Raw genomic sequence first — 16,308 nt, 5'->3', positions numbered from 1 at the left:
GTACTGTGAATTCCTGGTAGACTGCATGGTCTGCTGGGAATAGTAGACTTAGAGGAAGTAAACCAGATATGTGCATTCAAATGAGAAACACCCCACTGAGCACAGATGGCAGTTCATCTATTTTTGATTTAAATTTGGTTGAGTTGTCAACTAGCGTGAATTCAATGTGAAAGTAATCATTGGATTTAGGTTAAAAGTTGGTTGGGAAAAAAATGTGAATTTCCCTTACGTTGGTGACTATTTGCAAGTTGATTGATTCCAACATTGATTCCATTCAGACTTCCACATTCATTCAACATCATCACATATATTTTTTGGGGTTGAAATGGAATGGAATCAATGTTGATTCAACCAGTTTTTGCCTAGTGGGACACACTTTACTGAATGAGTAAATGTATCTAACAGAGGAAGGATGTCCCTAACACCAGGTACTGCTGTTCTGCCTCCCTTTAGTGTGCTACTCCCTGTACTAAAGCCAGGTACGGCTCCCTTCCTTACATTTTTGATGGTAATGCTTGAATGCTACAACAGAAAATGGAACAGAAACTATGTGCACATGTGGTGTTCAAAACATAATGCAAAGGATATGTACAGTACTAAATAAGTAACCAAATGAACACATTTCCCCTCAGGGATTACTAAAGTATTTAGCCTCCTAAGGGTGGTGTTGGTATACACTCCTAGAAAAAAAGGGTTCCAAAAGGGTTCTGCGGCTGTCCCCATAGGATAACCGTTTTTGGTTCCAGATAGAACCGTTTTTTTGGTTCCAGGTAGAACTCTTTTGGGTTCCATGTAGAATCCTCTGTATAAAGGGTTCTACATGGAACCCAAAAGGGTTCTATCTGGAACCAAAGGGGTTCTTCAAATGGCTCTCCTATGGGGACAGTTGAAAAACCCTTTTTTGGTTCTAGATAACACCATTTTCTTCTAAGAGTGTACAGTTGTCCCATTTGTGCTTAGATAAGGATGGGACAGATAGTGACTACGCTCCAGCTGATGTGAGTAAGATCTTTAAACAGGTTCACAACATTCACAAGGCTGGGGACAATCGTCCCATAGCACTCACATCTGCCATGACATTTTTTGAAAGGCTGGTCATGGTTCACATCAACATCATATCATTCCAGACAGACTGGACCCACTCCAATTCGCCCCAACAGATCCACAGATGACTCACTTCCTTTTGCACTCCACACTGCTCTCTCCCACCTGGGCAAGAGGAACGACCTATGTGAGAATGCCGCTCATTGACTACAGCTCAGCGTTCAACACCATAGTGCCCTCCAAGCTCATCACTAAGCTGGGACTGAACCCTGGGGCTGAACACCTCCCTCTGCAACTGGATCCTGGACTTCCTGATGGCCCGCCTCCAGTCCAGCTGAACGTGGACTACAGGAAATGGAGGGGCCGAGCATGCCCCCATTCACATCGATGGGGCTGTCCTAGAGCGTGTCGAAAGCTTCAAGTTCCACGCTGTCCACATCACTTAACGATCTATCATGGTCCACACACACAAACACAGTTATGAAGAGGGCACAGCAACACCTCTTCCCCCTCAGGAGGCTGAAAATATTTGGCATGGGCCCTCAGATCCTCAAAAGGTTCGACACCTGCACCAAGGAGAGCATCTTGAATGGCTGCATCAGCGCTTGTTATGCATCTGACCTCAAGGAGCTACAGAGGGTAGTGCATATGGCCCAGTACATCACTGGGGCCGAGCTCCCTGCCATCCAAGACCTCTATACCAGGCAGTCAGAGGAAAGCCCTGCAAATTGTCAAAGACTTCAGCCACCCAAGTCATAGACTGTTCTCTCTGCTACCGCATGGCAAGTGGTACCGATGCACCAAGTCTGGAACCAACAGCACCCTGAACAGCTTCTGACTTAAAGCCATAAGACTGCTAAATAGTTAACAAAATAGCTACCAGCATTGCCGCATTTTGCACAATTTTTTTTTTGACTCATCACATCACATGCTGCTACTGCTACTGTTTATTATCTATCCTGTTGCCTGGTTACTTTATTCATAGTTATATGTGAATGTCTGCCTCAATTGCCTCGTGCCCCTGCACATGGACTCGGTGCACCGTGTATATAGCTAAGTTATTCTTACTCATTGTGTATTTCTTATTCATTTTATTATTATTACGTGTTATTACTTTTCTATTATTAATCTATTTGATAATGAAATGTGGTATTAGCATTTCTCAATTAAGGTCCTCCGATCCCTTCAGTACTTGTATATCTGATTGTGCCTGTTTGTTCAACATCAACGAGGTCTACAATGGCACTATTTGCATTGGGGGATGAACTTCACATCTGTTAATCATTGTAGTCTTATGAAATTTGGTATTAATGATACTGAAAGTGAATACATAGGGAGATTGGGGGAGCAGCTTGGAGACACTGTCCTGGCCATAGAGATAGTGTTATTTGTAATTCTATGGCTCTGGCGTGCAAACAGCTCACAGCCTGGAAGCTAGCCCAGTGACTTTGAAAGGACACAGATAAATGTGTCAATAAGCTATAAGTTGTGTGTTCCTCCACACCCTGCCAGCTAGCCAGTCACATTTTACTCTCTTTCTTCCCTCTCCGACTATATCTCTCTCCATCTCTCTCTCTCCCTCTCTCTCTCTCTCTCTCTCCCTACCTCTCTCCCTACACCAATGCTTTCGATTGATTATTCATCATCCAGATTGAGTAACAAAACACACTCTGTCCTCATCACCTATGGCAGATTTATAAACCTGGCAATAAAAACATGTAAAAGTAACTCAAGCCACCCTCCCGATATGACAATGAGTGAATGAACTACAAAATTGAAGTTGTTAAAGGGAGGAGAAATGGGCAGCTGCTTCGGCCAAAGGACATAAACAACATACAAAGTGAATACATCACAAATGGCACCCTATCCCCTACATGGGTCCGGGTCAAAAGTAGGGAGGTATACAGGGAATAGGGTGCCATTTGGGAGAAACCCAGTATCTCAAGGTGAGACAGTTTTCTGTCAAGAGACATTATGTACAACAGTGTTCACCATCATTGACAGAATGGTAGATGGTAAGTGATTTCATATTTCTGACAATAATTATTTAGAAGTAGGCTAATATTTGACTTATTTACATATGGGGGAAAAAATCATTGCATTTGACAGATTGTGATATTTCATTGGGCTATTTCCGTTATAGTGTGTTTGTGTACTCTTGTTAGGAACATAGCATACCGTAATATCACATGGGTCATAAGTGAGCTTGAAAGTGTAATTGGTAAATTGTCATTACTGTTGAAGATTCAGTAATTGACCAATTAGGCTAATGGCCACACCTACGTTTTTACCGCAAAGCCAGCAATGCCATAAAGTATTATAATTTACTTAAAATGTCAAATCTATTGCAAAAGCATAAACTGCTACACTGATTCATTGCTTGATACATGTTGATTGATTGAACTTCTTTTAAATACAGACCTTTGATATTGTACCAAGCAACAGCATTGAACACAGAGAACATTTTAATTGTCATATAATTATACTAAGTAGTTAAAGTGACCAGGTAGCCCCCCCCCCCAATTATTGAATTGAGAATGCCAAACTATAGGCTATTTAAAACAGCCTTTTTGCTTGGCTACATCGAAGTTCATTCGTCAGAATTTGACTAGAGCAATGTAAATTTAATTATTCTGTAGGCCAATTTCAACTTTGAGAACCAAGTCCCTATTAACAAACCCTCTGCGTCTTCTTTTTATAAATACGCGCGGTGCAGGAAACAATAGCCTTTGCACTTACCTTGGGTTGATTGGAGCCGGATGTACGCGACTTGTCCCCCTCTACTTCTCCACCTTCGTTTGGAGGGAAAGCAGAAACTGCCAAAGGTGATTCTCCGCAGCGTGGACCGGGTAACCCGAGGGTAACGTTATTTTCCGTTTTCAGTATCCTTTTCAGAAAGGGAAAGTGGTGTATGCACTACCGTACATCTGCTGAGCTCGCTTGCTTGCCCGCCGCCCGGGGTATCTGGGGGGAAATGGTGTAAAAGGGTTTGGAAACATGCGGATGATAAACATTACCGAGCAGAGGAGAGGAGAGGGAGCAGAGAGAGAGAGAGAGAGAGAGGGGGGTTCACGGTGGAGGAGGGGTCGTTATTGCACCTGTCTTTCCACCACCGCACAGCTCAGCTACAGTAGAGTACGGACTTACCACGGATAACATCTCCACCCCAATAATGCTGGTTTGTAATGGTCCTAGATATTCCCACATGTTTTGTTTTACACACATAGACGATTCAAACTGCATCGTTACATATGTATCAGTAACCTGCTGGGGATAGTATCCATGAGGTATAATAAAGGTTAATAATATTCCCTGCAACCTTATGTTTTCATCTCAAATCAATATAAAACACTGCTTTATGTGTTAGTCTATTAACATGGTTGTAAATAATAGTCAATATTCAAGACTGGTGCTTGAATCATAGAACTGACCACATTTAAAATAATTATTTGCAACCATGTTTTATTTAATTTGATTTTAAAAACCTTTTACTGCAGTGGGCTAAATCAGGGGCACACACAGTCTTGAAAGTCTTTAAACGAATCTACTTTCAAACACACATGGTTATGGGCTTAAAAAAAGACCCCTGTACCATGTCAGATATATAGCTGAAATGTATTCAATTTCGAGTTTGCATCCAAATATTTCACTTTATATACATCACAGAAGACTGAAAAATAAGACAACTTTTTGACTTAGAAACACCAGATTTACATCTGTTTAAGTATTTATTAATTATGAAAATATTAATAACATTACCCCCATGAGGCCAAAGAGGGCACTTTTGGTCATTGACTGCAGGAAAGGTTCTGCCGGTGATGGACCAGATTGAAAAGGTGTCATCTTCACAACTTCTATAGTCTATATCTGCCTCTGTGGTTTCTCTCTCTTCCTGTGTGATTCCTTCCTTCCTGTTGCGGTTCGAGGAACGTAAATCATTTTGCCCCTCCCTCCCCGATGCCTCCACCTTCATTTGTCTTTGACTCCTCTACCCAGCTAGGAGAGGAGAGGCGAACCAGAAGTGGGACAGCAGCTTGCTGGGCTGTCTGGCTACAGAATTACGTTTGGCATCATAACCTTGTGTTACAGTAGCTCCATCTTATGTTACAGTAGCTCCATCACAAATCACAGCCACTTACAGAGCAAGAAACTGAGAAATATGCCTGGATTGTACAGTATAATAAGACATCATACAGGTGAAGAAAGTTCTTGTCTGTCTGGCTGCTTAAAGAAAGATGACCAAACAGCAAAATATGTCGTTTCCCCATCCTTCTACGGGTTCTGGATCCTTTGTCAGTCTTTTCCATTCTCACGATATTGGGGCTCTTGTCTACCACACACATCTATAAAAGGGAATGGGTTTGTCTAGAGATATTAGGGTACAGAAGCACATTCTCAACAAAAATCAACAGATATTTACCCCCCCCCCAATTTTTTTTTATTAATTATACTGTGCCTTCAGGAAGTATTCACACCCTTTGTTGTGTTGCAGTTTTAAAATGGATTAAATTGTGATGTGACACGGATCTACACATAATGTCAAAGTGGAATGATGTTTTTAGAAATGCTCACAAATTAATTAAAAATGAAATGCTGAAATGTCTTGAGTCAATAAGTATTCAACCCCTTAGTTATGGCAAGCCTAAAAAAGTTTAGGAGTAAACATTTGCTTAACAATACTATCACATACTGTGGTAAGTTGCATGGACTCACTCTTTATGCAATAATAGTGTTAAACATGATTTTTGAATGACTACCCATCTCTGTAAAATACCAGGGAGGTTTTCCAATTCCTCACAAAGAAGGGCCCCTCTTGGTAGATGCCATGAATGTTTTTTGTACCCTAAAGTAAACATTGCATAATCATTTGTACAACTGGATTTTTTTTGGGTGTTTTTGGAACAAGGGATGGGCATGAGTAATTGAGTACTCAAGTAATTGAACGATCTTGAACCACAGATCACATTTTTTTCCAATACTGTAAACCCCCCCCCCCCCCCCCCAAGAAAGGATATATTGTCTTGAAGACAATGTAAATTTGCTTTGACTCTAGTGTTTGCAGAGCACAACAAATAAAAGCAGCAGATAAAATGTTATTGGTCACATACACGTGTTGAGCGGTTGTAGCGAAATGCTTGTGTTTCTATCTCCAACAATTTCACAACAATTACACACCTTCTCCACTGCAGTCCCGTTGATGTGGATAGGGGGGTACTCCCTCTGTTGTTTCCTGAAGTCCACAATAAGCTCCTTTGTTTTGTTGATGTTGAGTGAGAGGTTATTTTCCTGGCACCACACTCCCAGGGCACTCACCTCACCCTTGTAGGCTGTCTTATCATTGTTGGTAATCAGGCCGACTACTGTTGTGTCATCTGCAAACTTGATGATTGAGTTGGAGGTGTGCGTGGCAACGCAGTCATGGGTGAACAGGGAGTACATGAGGGGGCTGAGCACGCATCCTTGTGGGGCCCAAGTGTTGCGGATCAGCAAAGTGGAGGTGTTGTTTCCTACCTTCATCACCTGGGGGCGGCCCGTCAGGAAGTGCAGTACCCAGTTGCACAGGACGGGGTTCAGACCCAGGGCCTCAAGCTTAATGATGAGCTTGGAGGATACTGTGGTGTTGAATACTGAGCTGTAGTCGATGAACAGCATTGTTACATAGGTATTCCTCTTGTCCAGATGGGATAGGGCAGTGTGCAGAGCGATGGCGATTGCATTGTCTGTGGATTTATTGTGGCGGTAAGCAAATTGGAGTGGGTCTAGGGTGTCAGGTAATGTAGAGGTGATATGATCCTTGACAAGTCTCTCAAAGCACTTCATGATGACAGAAGTGAGTGCAACGGGGCGATAGTCTTTTAGTTCAGTTACCTTTGCTTTCTTGGGAACAGGAACAATGTTGGCCATCTTGAAGCATGTGGGGACAGCAGACTGGGATTGGGAGAGAATATGTCCGTTAACACTTCAGCCAGCTGGGCTGCGCATGTTCTGAGGACGCAGCTAGGGATGCCATCTGGGCCGGCAGCCTTGCGAGGGTTAACACGCTTAAATGCCTGACTCACGTCGTCCACGGAAAAGGAGAGCCCACAGTCCTTGGTAGCGGGCCACATCGGTGGCACTGTGTTATCCACACAGTTCTTCTCCCTAAATTCCCTTTCCCCTCCATGTCACATTCACTCCATTACGTTCCGACCGCTTCCTCCACACATGTGCCGAGTGCACACACAAGCTCCCTTTAGGCCTACAGAAATTAATATAAAATTTAACTGGGATATACAAGCTACATTCATTGCCAAATGATGACAGTTTTATCTGGTTGATTGAAGTAGGAGAATATGTGTTCCAACAATGAGCTGCAGTTTTGGGAATAATTGCGTCCTGTCTAGATTCAGCTTAGGCTATTTTGCGAACTGCTAGTGCCATTTAGAATTGGTTATCTTCCCCATACTCAACTGGCGGACCACGGTCCGGAGCCGACTCCTAGTTTCATGTAAACACAATTAAGACATGGAAAAATGTGTAGAATTGCAAGAAATTATCTTTAAAACAGCAAAACAAATATTTGCCCTATGCAAAATGTGTGGAATTGAGCAAAATTTGCTTTGAAACTGCGTAATCTTCTTCAGAAACATTAGTTTGAGAGAGACAAAGAGCGTGTTTTCATCAGAATCATAGGCCTACTCATCAAACAGATGTCGTGGCCATCACCATGCAGTGTTCAATGTGGAATTGCAAGCTGTTCCTGCCATAATATGGACTTGGTATTTTACCAAATAGAGCTATCTTCTGTATACCAACCCTACCTTGTTACACAACTGATTGGCTCAAACGCATTAAAAAGGAAAGAAATTCCACAAATGGACTTTTAACAAGGCACACCTGTTAATTTCAATGCATTCCAGGTGACTACCTCATGAAGCTGGTTGAGAGAATGCCAAGAGTGCAAAGCTGTCATCAATGCAACGGGTGGCTACTTTGTGAAGAATCTAAAATATATTTCGATTTTTTTTTAACACTTTGTTTGGTTACTACGTGATTCCATATGTGTTATTTCATAGTTTGTCTTAACTATTATTCTACAATGTAGGAAATAGTGAAAATAAAGAAAAACCCTTGAATGAGTAGGTGTATCCAAACTTTTGACTGGTCCTGTAGACAAATGTGCACATATTTTTTTATCCCCAGGGCTGGCCTTGGTAAAACGTTTATTTTATAGTACTCAAGTACTCGAATAAAAATAATGCGAGTACTCAAACAGTCAAAAAATATCGAATGACAATCCCTAACTGTGTTCCCTTTAATTGGCAGGAAATAACATGTAGCTCCAGGATGTCGTTAAAAAAAAACATTTATGGTACATACAGACTCTGTCCTAGATTGTGCTGGCCTGTTTTCTTCTCAAGTTGCGAGGATAGACCACAGTGCATGCATGTCCACACTGCTGCTACATTTGTTGGGCTCCAAATCTAACCTACTGTATAGTCCTGGTGAACAAATCTTCTCTGTCTGTTGCTATATCTGTTGCCTGGAACCCTTTTGACGGTGTTTGTCATCATATAGTATGCAAACAATCCACATAGGACGCCAAAGAGCTTACTGAACCGGTTGTGTTGCATGACTTCACCGCCATCCAGTGGGTGTCTTGTCACATTACAGTACATTTCAGCGGTACACCGAATCTACGTCAAACCAAACCACTCCATTTTATGTGTTGTCGTAATGTAAATGTATGGAGTCCACTCAGATAATAAGTTTGACAGAGCATTTTTTGTTTGTTTTTTTGACAGGACATGTGTAAAGCATACCCCAGAATATCTTATCAGTGGAATGAAAATTCTGTTATGCTCAATGCTCTGTTATATCTAGTCACAATTTGTCACCACACATGTAATTGTGGGAAATGTAAACAATATTTTTTTAAATGCAAAATAGGCAACTGCACACGGAAGTCAAAAGTCAGAATTGATTTATTTAGCAATATCCTGATCGTCTGATGGCTCATAATACAGATCGTCTTTGGGAACGTTGCACAAATAGTAAACAATTACAATGGGTTATTTGTAGGGATTAGAGGCACATGAGAATAGACAGAGAGCAAATATTTGGGGACAGTTGACAGTTGGAGAGAGAATTTAGAAGCACTTCCTGTGGACGATTGATGGTCCGGCCTCCTCATACTCGTCTTTGCTGATCCACATGGCCTGGAAGGTGGACAGGGAGGCCAGGATGGAGCCGCCGATCCAGACTGAGTATTTACGCTCAGGGGGGGCAATCATCTACAGGGAGCGACAGTCAGTGGTTAGGGCAGAGTCAAATGTTGTCTATACAAAGTCGTGTCTATCCTAACCAGCCTTGCTGCACCAAAGGTACTTTGAGACCACAAAGTACATTGAGGTACTTCACTTTTGCATACTTTCTCTCAGTAATTGTGATGGAGGTGTGGTTAGGTCGATTGTCCATTATTATAGAGAATTCTCCATACCTTGATCTTCATTGTGCTGGGGGCCAGGGCTGTGATTTCCTTCTGCATGCGGTCACCGATACCTGGGTACATGGTGGTACCGCCGGACAAGACATTGTTGGCGTACAGGTCCTTACGGATGTCAATGTCGCACTTCATGATGCCGTTGTATGTGGTCTCATGGATACCAGCGGACTCCATGCCTATGGGGATAACAAATAACAGTCGTTACACCCACATTCTGTTGAACTCCATGCAAGACAATAGAGAAATAGGAACGTGGGATTCTGAGTCTTGTCATGTGTAGTGAGGCCCCATGGGAAAAGAGAGGAGAACCCCAAGCTTATACTTAGTTCATAAGCATAATGTAAAATACGATACATAGGGTATATCCTTAATGAATAATACATTTGGTTACATAATATGGACTACTTTTCTTCCTGCTATCCTGCATAATCTTTTCTACATTACTTGTGCTACAGCACAGTAGATCTATTCTGGTCCCAGATCTGTTTGTGTTGTCTTTACAATGGCAGGAGTTGGTGAGACAACACAAAACTGATCTAAGTCCAGGTTATAGAACATTGTGTAGGTGCAAGGATTTGGATACTGACCAATGAAGGAGGGCTGGAAGAGGGTTTCTGGGCAACGGAACCTCTCGTTACCGATGGTAATGACCTGACCGTCGGGCAACTCATAGGACTTCTCCAGAGAGGAGGAGGAGGCAGCGGTGGCCATCTCATTCTCAAAGTCCAGAGCCACGTAGCACAGCTTCTCCTTGATGTCACGCACGATCTCTCTCTCAGCTGTTGGGATGGATAAAATAGTATGTTACCCACCACAATAGACAAACAAGGTAACAACTGTTACATTTAGGGAAATCAAACCTACGGTGTGTGTCAATATTGGCAACTTTGAACAGACTCCTCAGCTAACAGTACAATAAATGGCTGCAGTTACTCTATTTTGCCAATAGAAGGCACTGTAAGTTTATGAGCAACCAACAGTGGCAAGGTTCAGTTGAACTAAACAGGTGTCATTAACGCTACATGTTAACTAGGTGAAAGGCTACATGAATATTCAAATGTAGTGAAAAATAAGTCAAATACTTAAATTCAAATGTATATAGTTCTACATTGATATTCTATCATTACCAGTGGTGACGAAAGAGTAGCCTCTCTCAGTGAGGATCTTCATCAGGTAGTCAGTCAGGTCTCTGCCAGCCAAGTCCAGTCTCATGATGGCATGGGGCAAGGCATAACCCTCATATACGGGCACGTTGTGGGTCACACCATCGCCAGCGTCCAGCACAATACCTGCACAGGTCACACAGACATATTAGTACAGACACACCAACGAGCATCACGGTGGTCAATGCCAGGGTTGTGGGTTTGATTCCCAATGGTGCTACATATACTAATGTGTGGTGCACTCGCTGTACTGTAGGTAACTTTTTACTGTCATCCATTTTTGGGTGGATCAGTGTTAGGAGGCGCATGCTCACCTGTGGTACGGCCAGAGGCATACAGGGACAGCACAGCCTGGATGGCCACATACATAGCTGGCACGTTGAACGTCTCAAACATGATCTGCAGTAATGGAGGAGTCACCATGAGTCACTGAGAAATGTCCCACAAGGCACAGACATCAGTCAGTTCATTGTCTAGTTAATTGATAATGCCAGAGAAACCGGTGTTTGGAGGACATATACCGTGCCAAACACCGGCTTTGAGGGCATTATCACTTTTATTCAACGGGTTACCAACGTATTCAAATAGTAATTGACATATTTTCAATAAATGGAATTTCTTCATAGCATTTCATCCTTCCACAAGACGTAGTCCCGACACAAAGTCTAGTGTTGCTAAAGACGCGTTCAGTCTTTTTCTTCAGTATCTATGAATACGAGCCAGATGTTTGTTCTAAGTGTTTCATTGCTATACTGCCTGGCAATGCTCTTATACCTTGCTTGCTAGCTAGCCAACAACAGCTAACTTAGTCACATCAAAAAGGGCAACCAGAATAACAGCAAAGTAGCTGCATTTGCATTTGTTTAAGCTGTTTTCTAGTGACATTTATTTGAAAACATCCATAACAATGAGCTAATGAGGTGCAAGTTTTCCTGGCATAGCACATGTGCACACTCGTCAGGACACTGTTGTTCAGAGAACCTAGCCAACAACACAGCTACAGTAACACAATCACTTCAAACTTAATCTGGAAAGACTCAAACTCTAGTCTGATTTCCATTCTGTTTGTGCTATCATTTAAACTCCTTGTCACTCATTGTCATGCCGTGTTTGGCTTGACATTGATAGCAATGTAGTTGGTAAGAGCATAAACAGATCTTGAACCCGTGTGGAAAGACTGCGTTACGTTGTACCTTTTTTCAATTGACCTTTTTTTCGTTGTATATATATATCCATAAAAATGATGGCAGCTGATTCGTTATTTCGACTGGCTGAAAAAACGCTGCCTGCCTGTCTGTCTCGTCCCGACTTATTACATTACTATGGGACAGCAGGTGATCGAATTTGAATATTGAAACAAATGTTGCAAATGTCGGAGAGACAGACAACAAGGTTTATACAAATCTCCGCTGTTGAAAACAAAATCTAGATGCTTTTTATAATGGAGATGAAGTTTATAATTTGCCTGGCTGGGCTGATGAGACAGTGGATTGCGCAGTCAGATGGAACAGAGTAAATAGGCATTTTAACATCATAGATTTAGCTGGTGGCAACTAGACACCGGCTGGAATCCGGTTTTAATCCATCAGCATTCAGGATTAGACCCACCCGTTGTATAATTGTCAACTAAGGTGAATTCAAACAAAACATTTTACCTTGTAATTGGATTTAGGATAAAAGTTGGGTAAGAAAAAGACAAAATGCCCTTACGTTGATTACCTTTTGCAAATCCAATCCTTTTTCCACATTGACTCAACATTATCCTATATATTTTTTGGTGGAAATGACGTGGAAACAATGTTGATTCAACCAGTTTTTGCCCAGTGGGATATTTCTCATTAAACTATATCATAAGACTGATGGCCAAGTGTTTGGGTTTAAGGTATTAGGGCCCACCTGGGTCATCTTCTCTCTGTTGGCCTTGGGGTTGAGTGGGGCCTCAGTGAGCAGGACAGGGTGCTCCTCAGGTGCCACACGAAGCTCATTGTAGAAGGTATGATGCCAGATCTTCTCCATGTCGTCCCAGTTAGTTATGATGCCGTGCTCGATGGGGTACTTGAGGGTCAGGATACCTCTCTTGCTCTGGGCCTCGTCTCCAACATAGGAGTCTTTCTGACCCATACCCACCATCACCCCCTGGGGAAGAGACAGACAGTGTTATTCACATGAACAGAAGGTACAGACATGAACAACAACAGCCACATACCGTATTGATTTGTGAAATAGAGCTACAAATGACACACATTTAGGGTCCGTTTTCCCGGACCCAGATTAAGCCTACTTGGCTAAAAAAAAACATGCTCAATGGAGATTCTCCATTGAAAGTGCCTTTTATTCCAGGACTAGGCTTCATCTTTTTCCATGAGACTGGCTCAAACTCTAGTCTGATTTCCAGTCTGTTTGTGCTATCATTTAAACTCCTTGTCACTCATTGTCATGCCGTGTTTGGCTTGACATTGATAGCAATGTAGTTGGTAAGAGCATAAACAGATCTTGAACCCGTGTGGAATTTTTATTGTTGGACATAAGATAATGTAAAAACACCAGGAAATCAGCTCCAAGTGATTTTATACCAAACAAAAATAAACGCAACATATAAAGTATTTTTCGTGAGCTGAAATAAAAGGTCCATAAAGCTTATTTCTTTCCAATTTTGTGCACAAATTGGTTTACGTTCATGTTAGCGAGCATTTCTCCTTTGCCAAGATAATCCATCCACCTGACAGGTGTGGCATATCAAGAAGCTGATTAAACAGCATGATCATTACACAGGTGCACCTTGAGCTGGGGTCAATAAAAGGCCACTCTAAAATGTGCAGTTCTGTCACACAACACAATGCCACAGATGTCTCAAGTTTTGAAGAGTGTGCAATTGGCATGCTGACTGCAGGAATGTCATTTAGAGAATTTGACAGTATGTCCAACCGGCCTCACAACCGCAGACAACATGTAACCATGCTGGCCCAGGACCTCCATATTTGGCTTCTTCACCTGCTGACCAGCCACCCAGACAGCAGATGAAACTGAGGAGTAGTTCTGTCTCTAATAAAGCCCTTTAGTAGGGAAAAAGTCATTATGATTGGGTGGAACTAGCTCCTGAATGGGTGGGCCAATGCTCTCCCAGGTGCGCCCGCCCTTGGAGATCCATAGATTGGGGCCTAATGAATTTATTTTAATTTGACTGATTTCCTTATATGAACTGTAACTCATTCAAATCATTGAACTTGTTGCATGTTGTGTTTATATTTTTGTTCAGTATAATTTAAGAAATCTGTTCCCAAGTATTCCCACCAATAATAGAGAGAAACGTGATCGTATACAAACGTAAGCAATGAAATGATTATGTTTTAGTCAAACATTATATCTGTTTGGGCTTCTTGCATACTACGAATAATTTGTAATTATGTTCCGGCCCCCCTGACTACTCTCCAGAAATAATCGGCCCGCGGCTGAGTCTAGTTGTTGATGATCCCTGCTGTAGGAGCAATGACCAACTAACAATAGTGTTGCAGCTCAACTTCAGGAATGACCCTGTGAATGACATGAAGAGGTAAAATGGGGGAGGGAGTGAGATGGTGTCTCACCTGATGACGGGGGCGCCCCACAATGGAGGGGAAAACTGCCCTGGGGGCATCGTCACCGGCGAAGCCAGCCTTCACCAGTCCTGAGCCGTTGTCGCATACCAAGGCTGTTGTCTCTTCCTCGTCACACATGGTTGAGTCTGGTTACTGTGGGCCTACACGCACACGCACACACACACACAATACACCAGTTGTCACCAGTAAGTCAAGTATGTCAGAGCATATGGCATATGGCCATAGCAAAATGAAGTGTTACTGCATTAACAGTTGCTGCCATTCACACTGTGAGCTTATTCTGTAGCACTGTCTGTCTGTCTAGTCTCTTCTTGTTGTTTGTTCATATATGCCATGCTAGCTCCATAACTCACTTTTTGTTTGACTAACAAATTAATTGACTGACTTACTGTTTGTAATTGTAATGCACACAACAGAGGACAGTGGTACATTTTGATTGCTCTAAGTGCTTAAACGTATTCCTGTAGTGGTTCTAATCCCAGACTTTAAAACACAATAGCAGTTCTAAGAATCTGAAAGCAGGGATCTGTATTGCATTTTGTATCAACTTTTTACTATGTGTAATCATGAACTCAAAGCAACATAAAAATGAATTTGCTATTTAGTTTTAGACGTTTATCGGGTAGAAATGTGGATTCATACATCGCTCTTTTTTTACACATTTATCGGTGAGAAATGTTGCTTCAGTCATCGCTCTTTTGAAACATTTATCTTTTCTCTTGTCTACTCGGGTCTGTTACATACTGTATGTTACAGTTGAATGTACTGTATCTTACATATACATGGTAATGTACAGGAAATGCAGTGATAATGCACAGATTGGAAGTCGCTCTGGATAAAAGAAGAGCATCGTCTAAATGACTAAAATGTGAATGTATGACTGAATGATAAATGATTATGATAATAACAGAATCCCATCGAAACAGGTTCATGAGAATTGCATGTGTGCAGGAGAATGACTTACCCTGGAGAGCTGGACAGGAGGCGGTGTGTTACAGTCCCTTGAGACAGAGAGAGGAGAGTGCGCCTGGCTCACCTGCTCTCTGAATTTAAATAGGAGTACACAGGACCCACGCCATCACATACCTTCAAGACCTCGGGCCTTTTTAGGAGACATGTCACCCTTACAAACCAATGCGGAACTGAAAGGTAGAGTTGCCCTGTCCCACTACGGTTGTCACACACATGCACGCACACACGCACGCTCAAGAGTCTCATTTGGCTAATTTATAGCTGGGAGGTGGCACCGTGGTCTATTGTTGGAGGACTGGAAGACAGGTTGATGATGCGTTCGCAGAGAAAGGCATGTTGGAGGTCACTATAAATAAAGTCCGGTGCATCAGTCATAATGGAGACATGGCCCCTTGTCTATCTGACTGACGTTCAGACACAGCGTTACAGCCAGCCAATCAGGGCATGCCATGAAAAATGACAACCAAAGCCTCTGTGGACCACTAGCAGGCCTTCAAAGGAAGTTTCAGAGCCTCACCCTGAATGGGAGTAGACAATAGTCATATAAAGACAAGACTGTTTTCACCAATAGAAATTTAGGACAGTCTTCACCAAACCAAAAAGTCAATCTCTAGTCTGGTCAGTGTTCAATAACCAGAGAATGTCCCTCAGGGTTGGGATAATTCCATTTCAATAAATTTTTTTCAATTCAGTCAAGTCGATGAGGGAATTTCAGTTTACTTCCAAAGTTGACTAAATTGAAATGGAATTGATCCCAACCCTGATGTTCATACAGTAAAAGGATTGTCCTCGTGGCCTGTCAATTTAGTAAGTCTTTACACAGTGGTAGAACACAGCAGACTGGCCTCACTGACCACAGTGTAACCTGGTTTCCCAGTCCCATTGATAACCACATACCTGAGGAAGTGGTTCAGAAGGGGACGACCAAAAAAGCAAGTGATTGTTTGAATGGTGTGGATAGGAGGGGAGTCCACAACACTTCTATTAAAAGGAGTGGTTTATAGAAACATCCCCCCAGGTGCTCCCCAGTGGCCATTCAATTACTGAC

The 16,308-nt window shown here is 42.3% G+C and overlaps 1 protein-coding gene across 1 annotated transcript; it reads right to left on the bottom strand.

Moving 5' to 3' along the window:
* Nucleotides 1-8,990: 8,990 nt before the first annotated feature.
* On the bottom strand, nt 8,991-15,382 carry acte1 (actin, epsilon 1). The gene is made up of 8 exons (XM_020481215.2): nt 15,253-15,382; nt 14,277-14,428; nt 12,589-12,828; nt 11,007-11,091; nt 10,657-10,818; nt 10,117-10,308; nt 9,524-9,705; nt 8,991-9,317 (listed from the first exon to the last, which is right to left on the bottom strand). The coding sequence occupies exons 2-8, from the start codon at nt 14,403-14,405 to the stop codon at nt 9,174-9,176; spliced, it is 1,134 nt and encodes a 377-aa protein (XP_020336804.1). The 5' UTR covers nt 14,406-14,428; nt 15,253-15,382; the 3' UTR covers nt 8,991-9,173.
* Nucleotides 15,383-16,308: the final 926 nt, after the last annotated feature.

Source organism: Oncorhynchus kisutch, linkage group LG4 (genome assembly GCF_002021735.2).
Source record: "Oncorhynchus kisutch isolate 150728-3 linkage group LG4, Okis_V2, whole genome shotgun sequence".
In the NCBI taxonomy this organism is placed as follows: Eukaryota; Metazoa; Chordata; class Actinopteri; order Salmoniformes; family Salmonidae; genus Oncorhynchus; species Oncorhynchus kisutch.
This window is presented reverse-complemented; position numbering and strand designations above follow the sequence as displayed.

Excerpts from the sequence above, each read along its gene's own strand:
- acte1 (XM_020481215.2), bottom strand. The coding sequence starts at position 14,405 with ATGTGTGACGAGGAAGAGACAACAGCCTTGGTATGCGACAACGGCTCA. Across the intron at positions 12,829-14,276 it reads TGGGGCGCCCCCGTCATCAG|GGGGTGATGGTGGGTATGGG; the intron begins GTGAGACACCAT and ends TCTCTTCCCCAG. Across the intron at positions 9,706-10,116 it reads CTTCCAGCCCTCCTTCATTG|GCATGGAGTCCGCTGGTATC; the intron begins GTCAGTATCCAA and ends TTATCCCCATAG.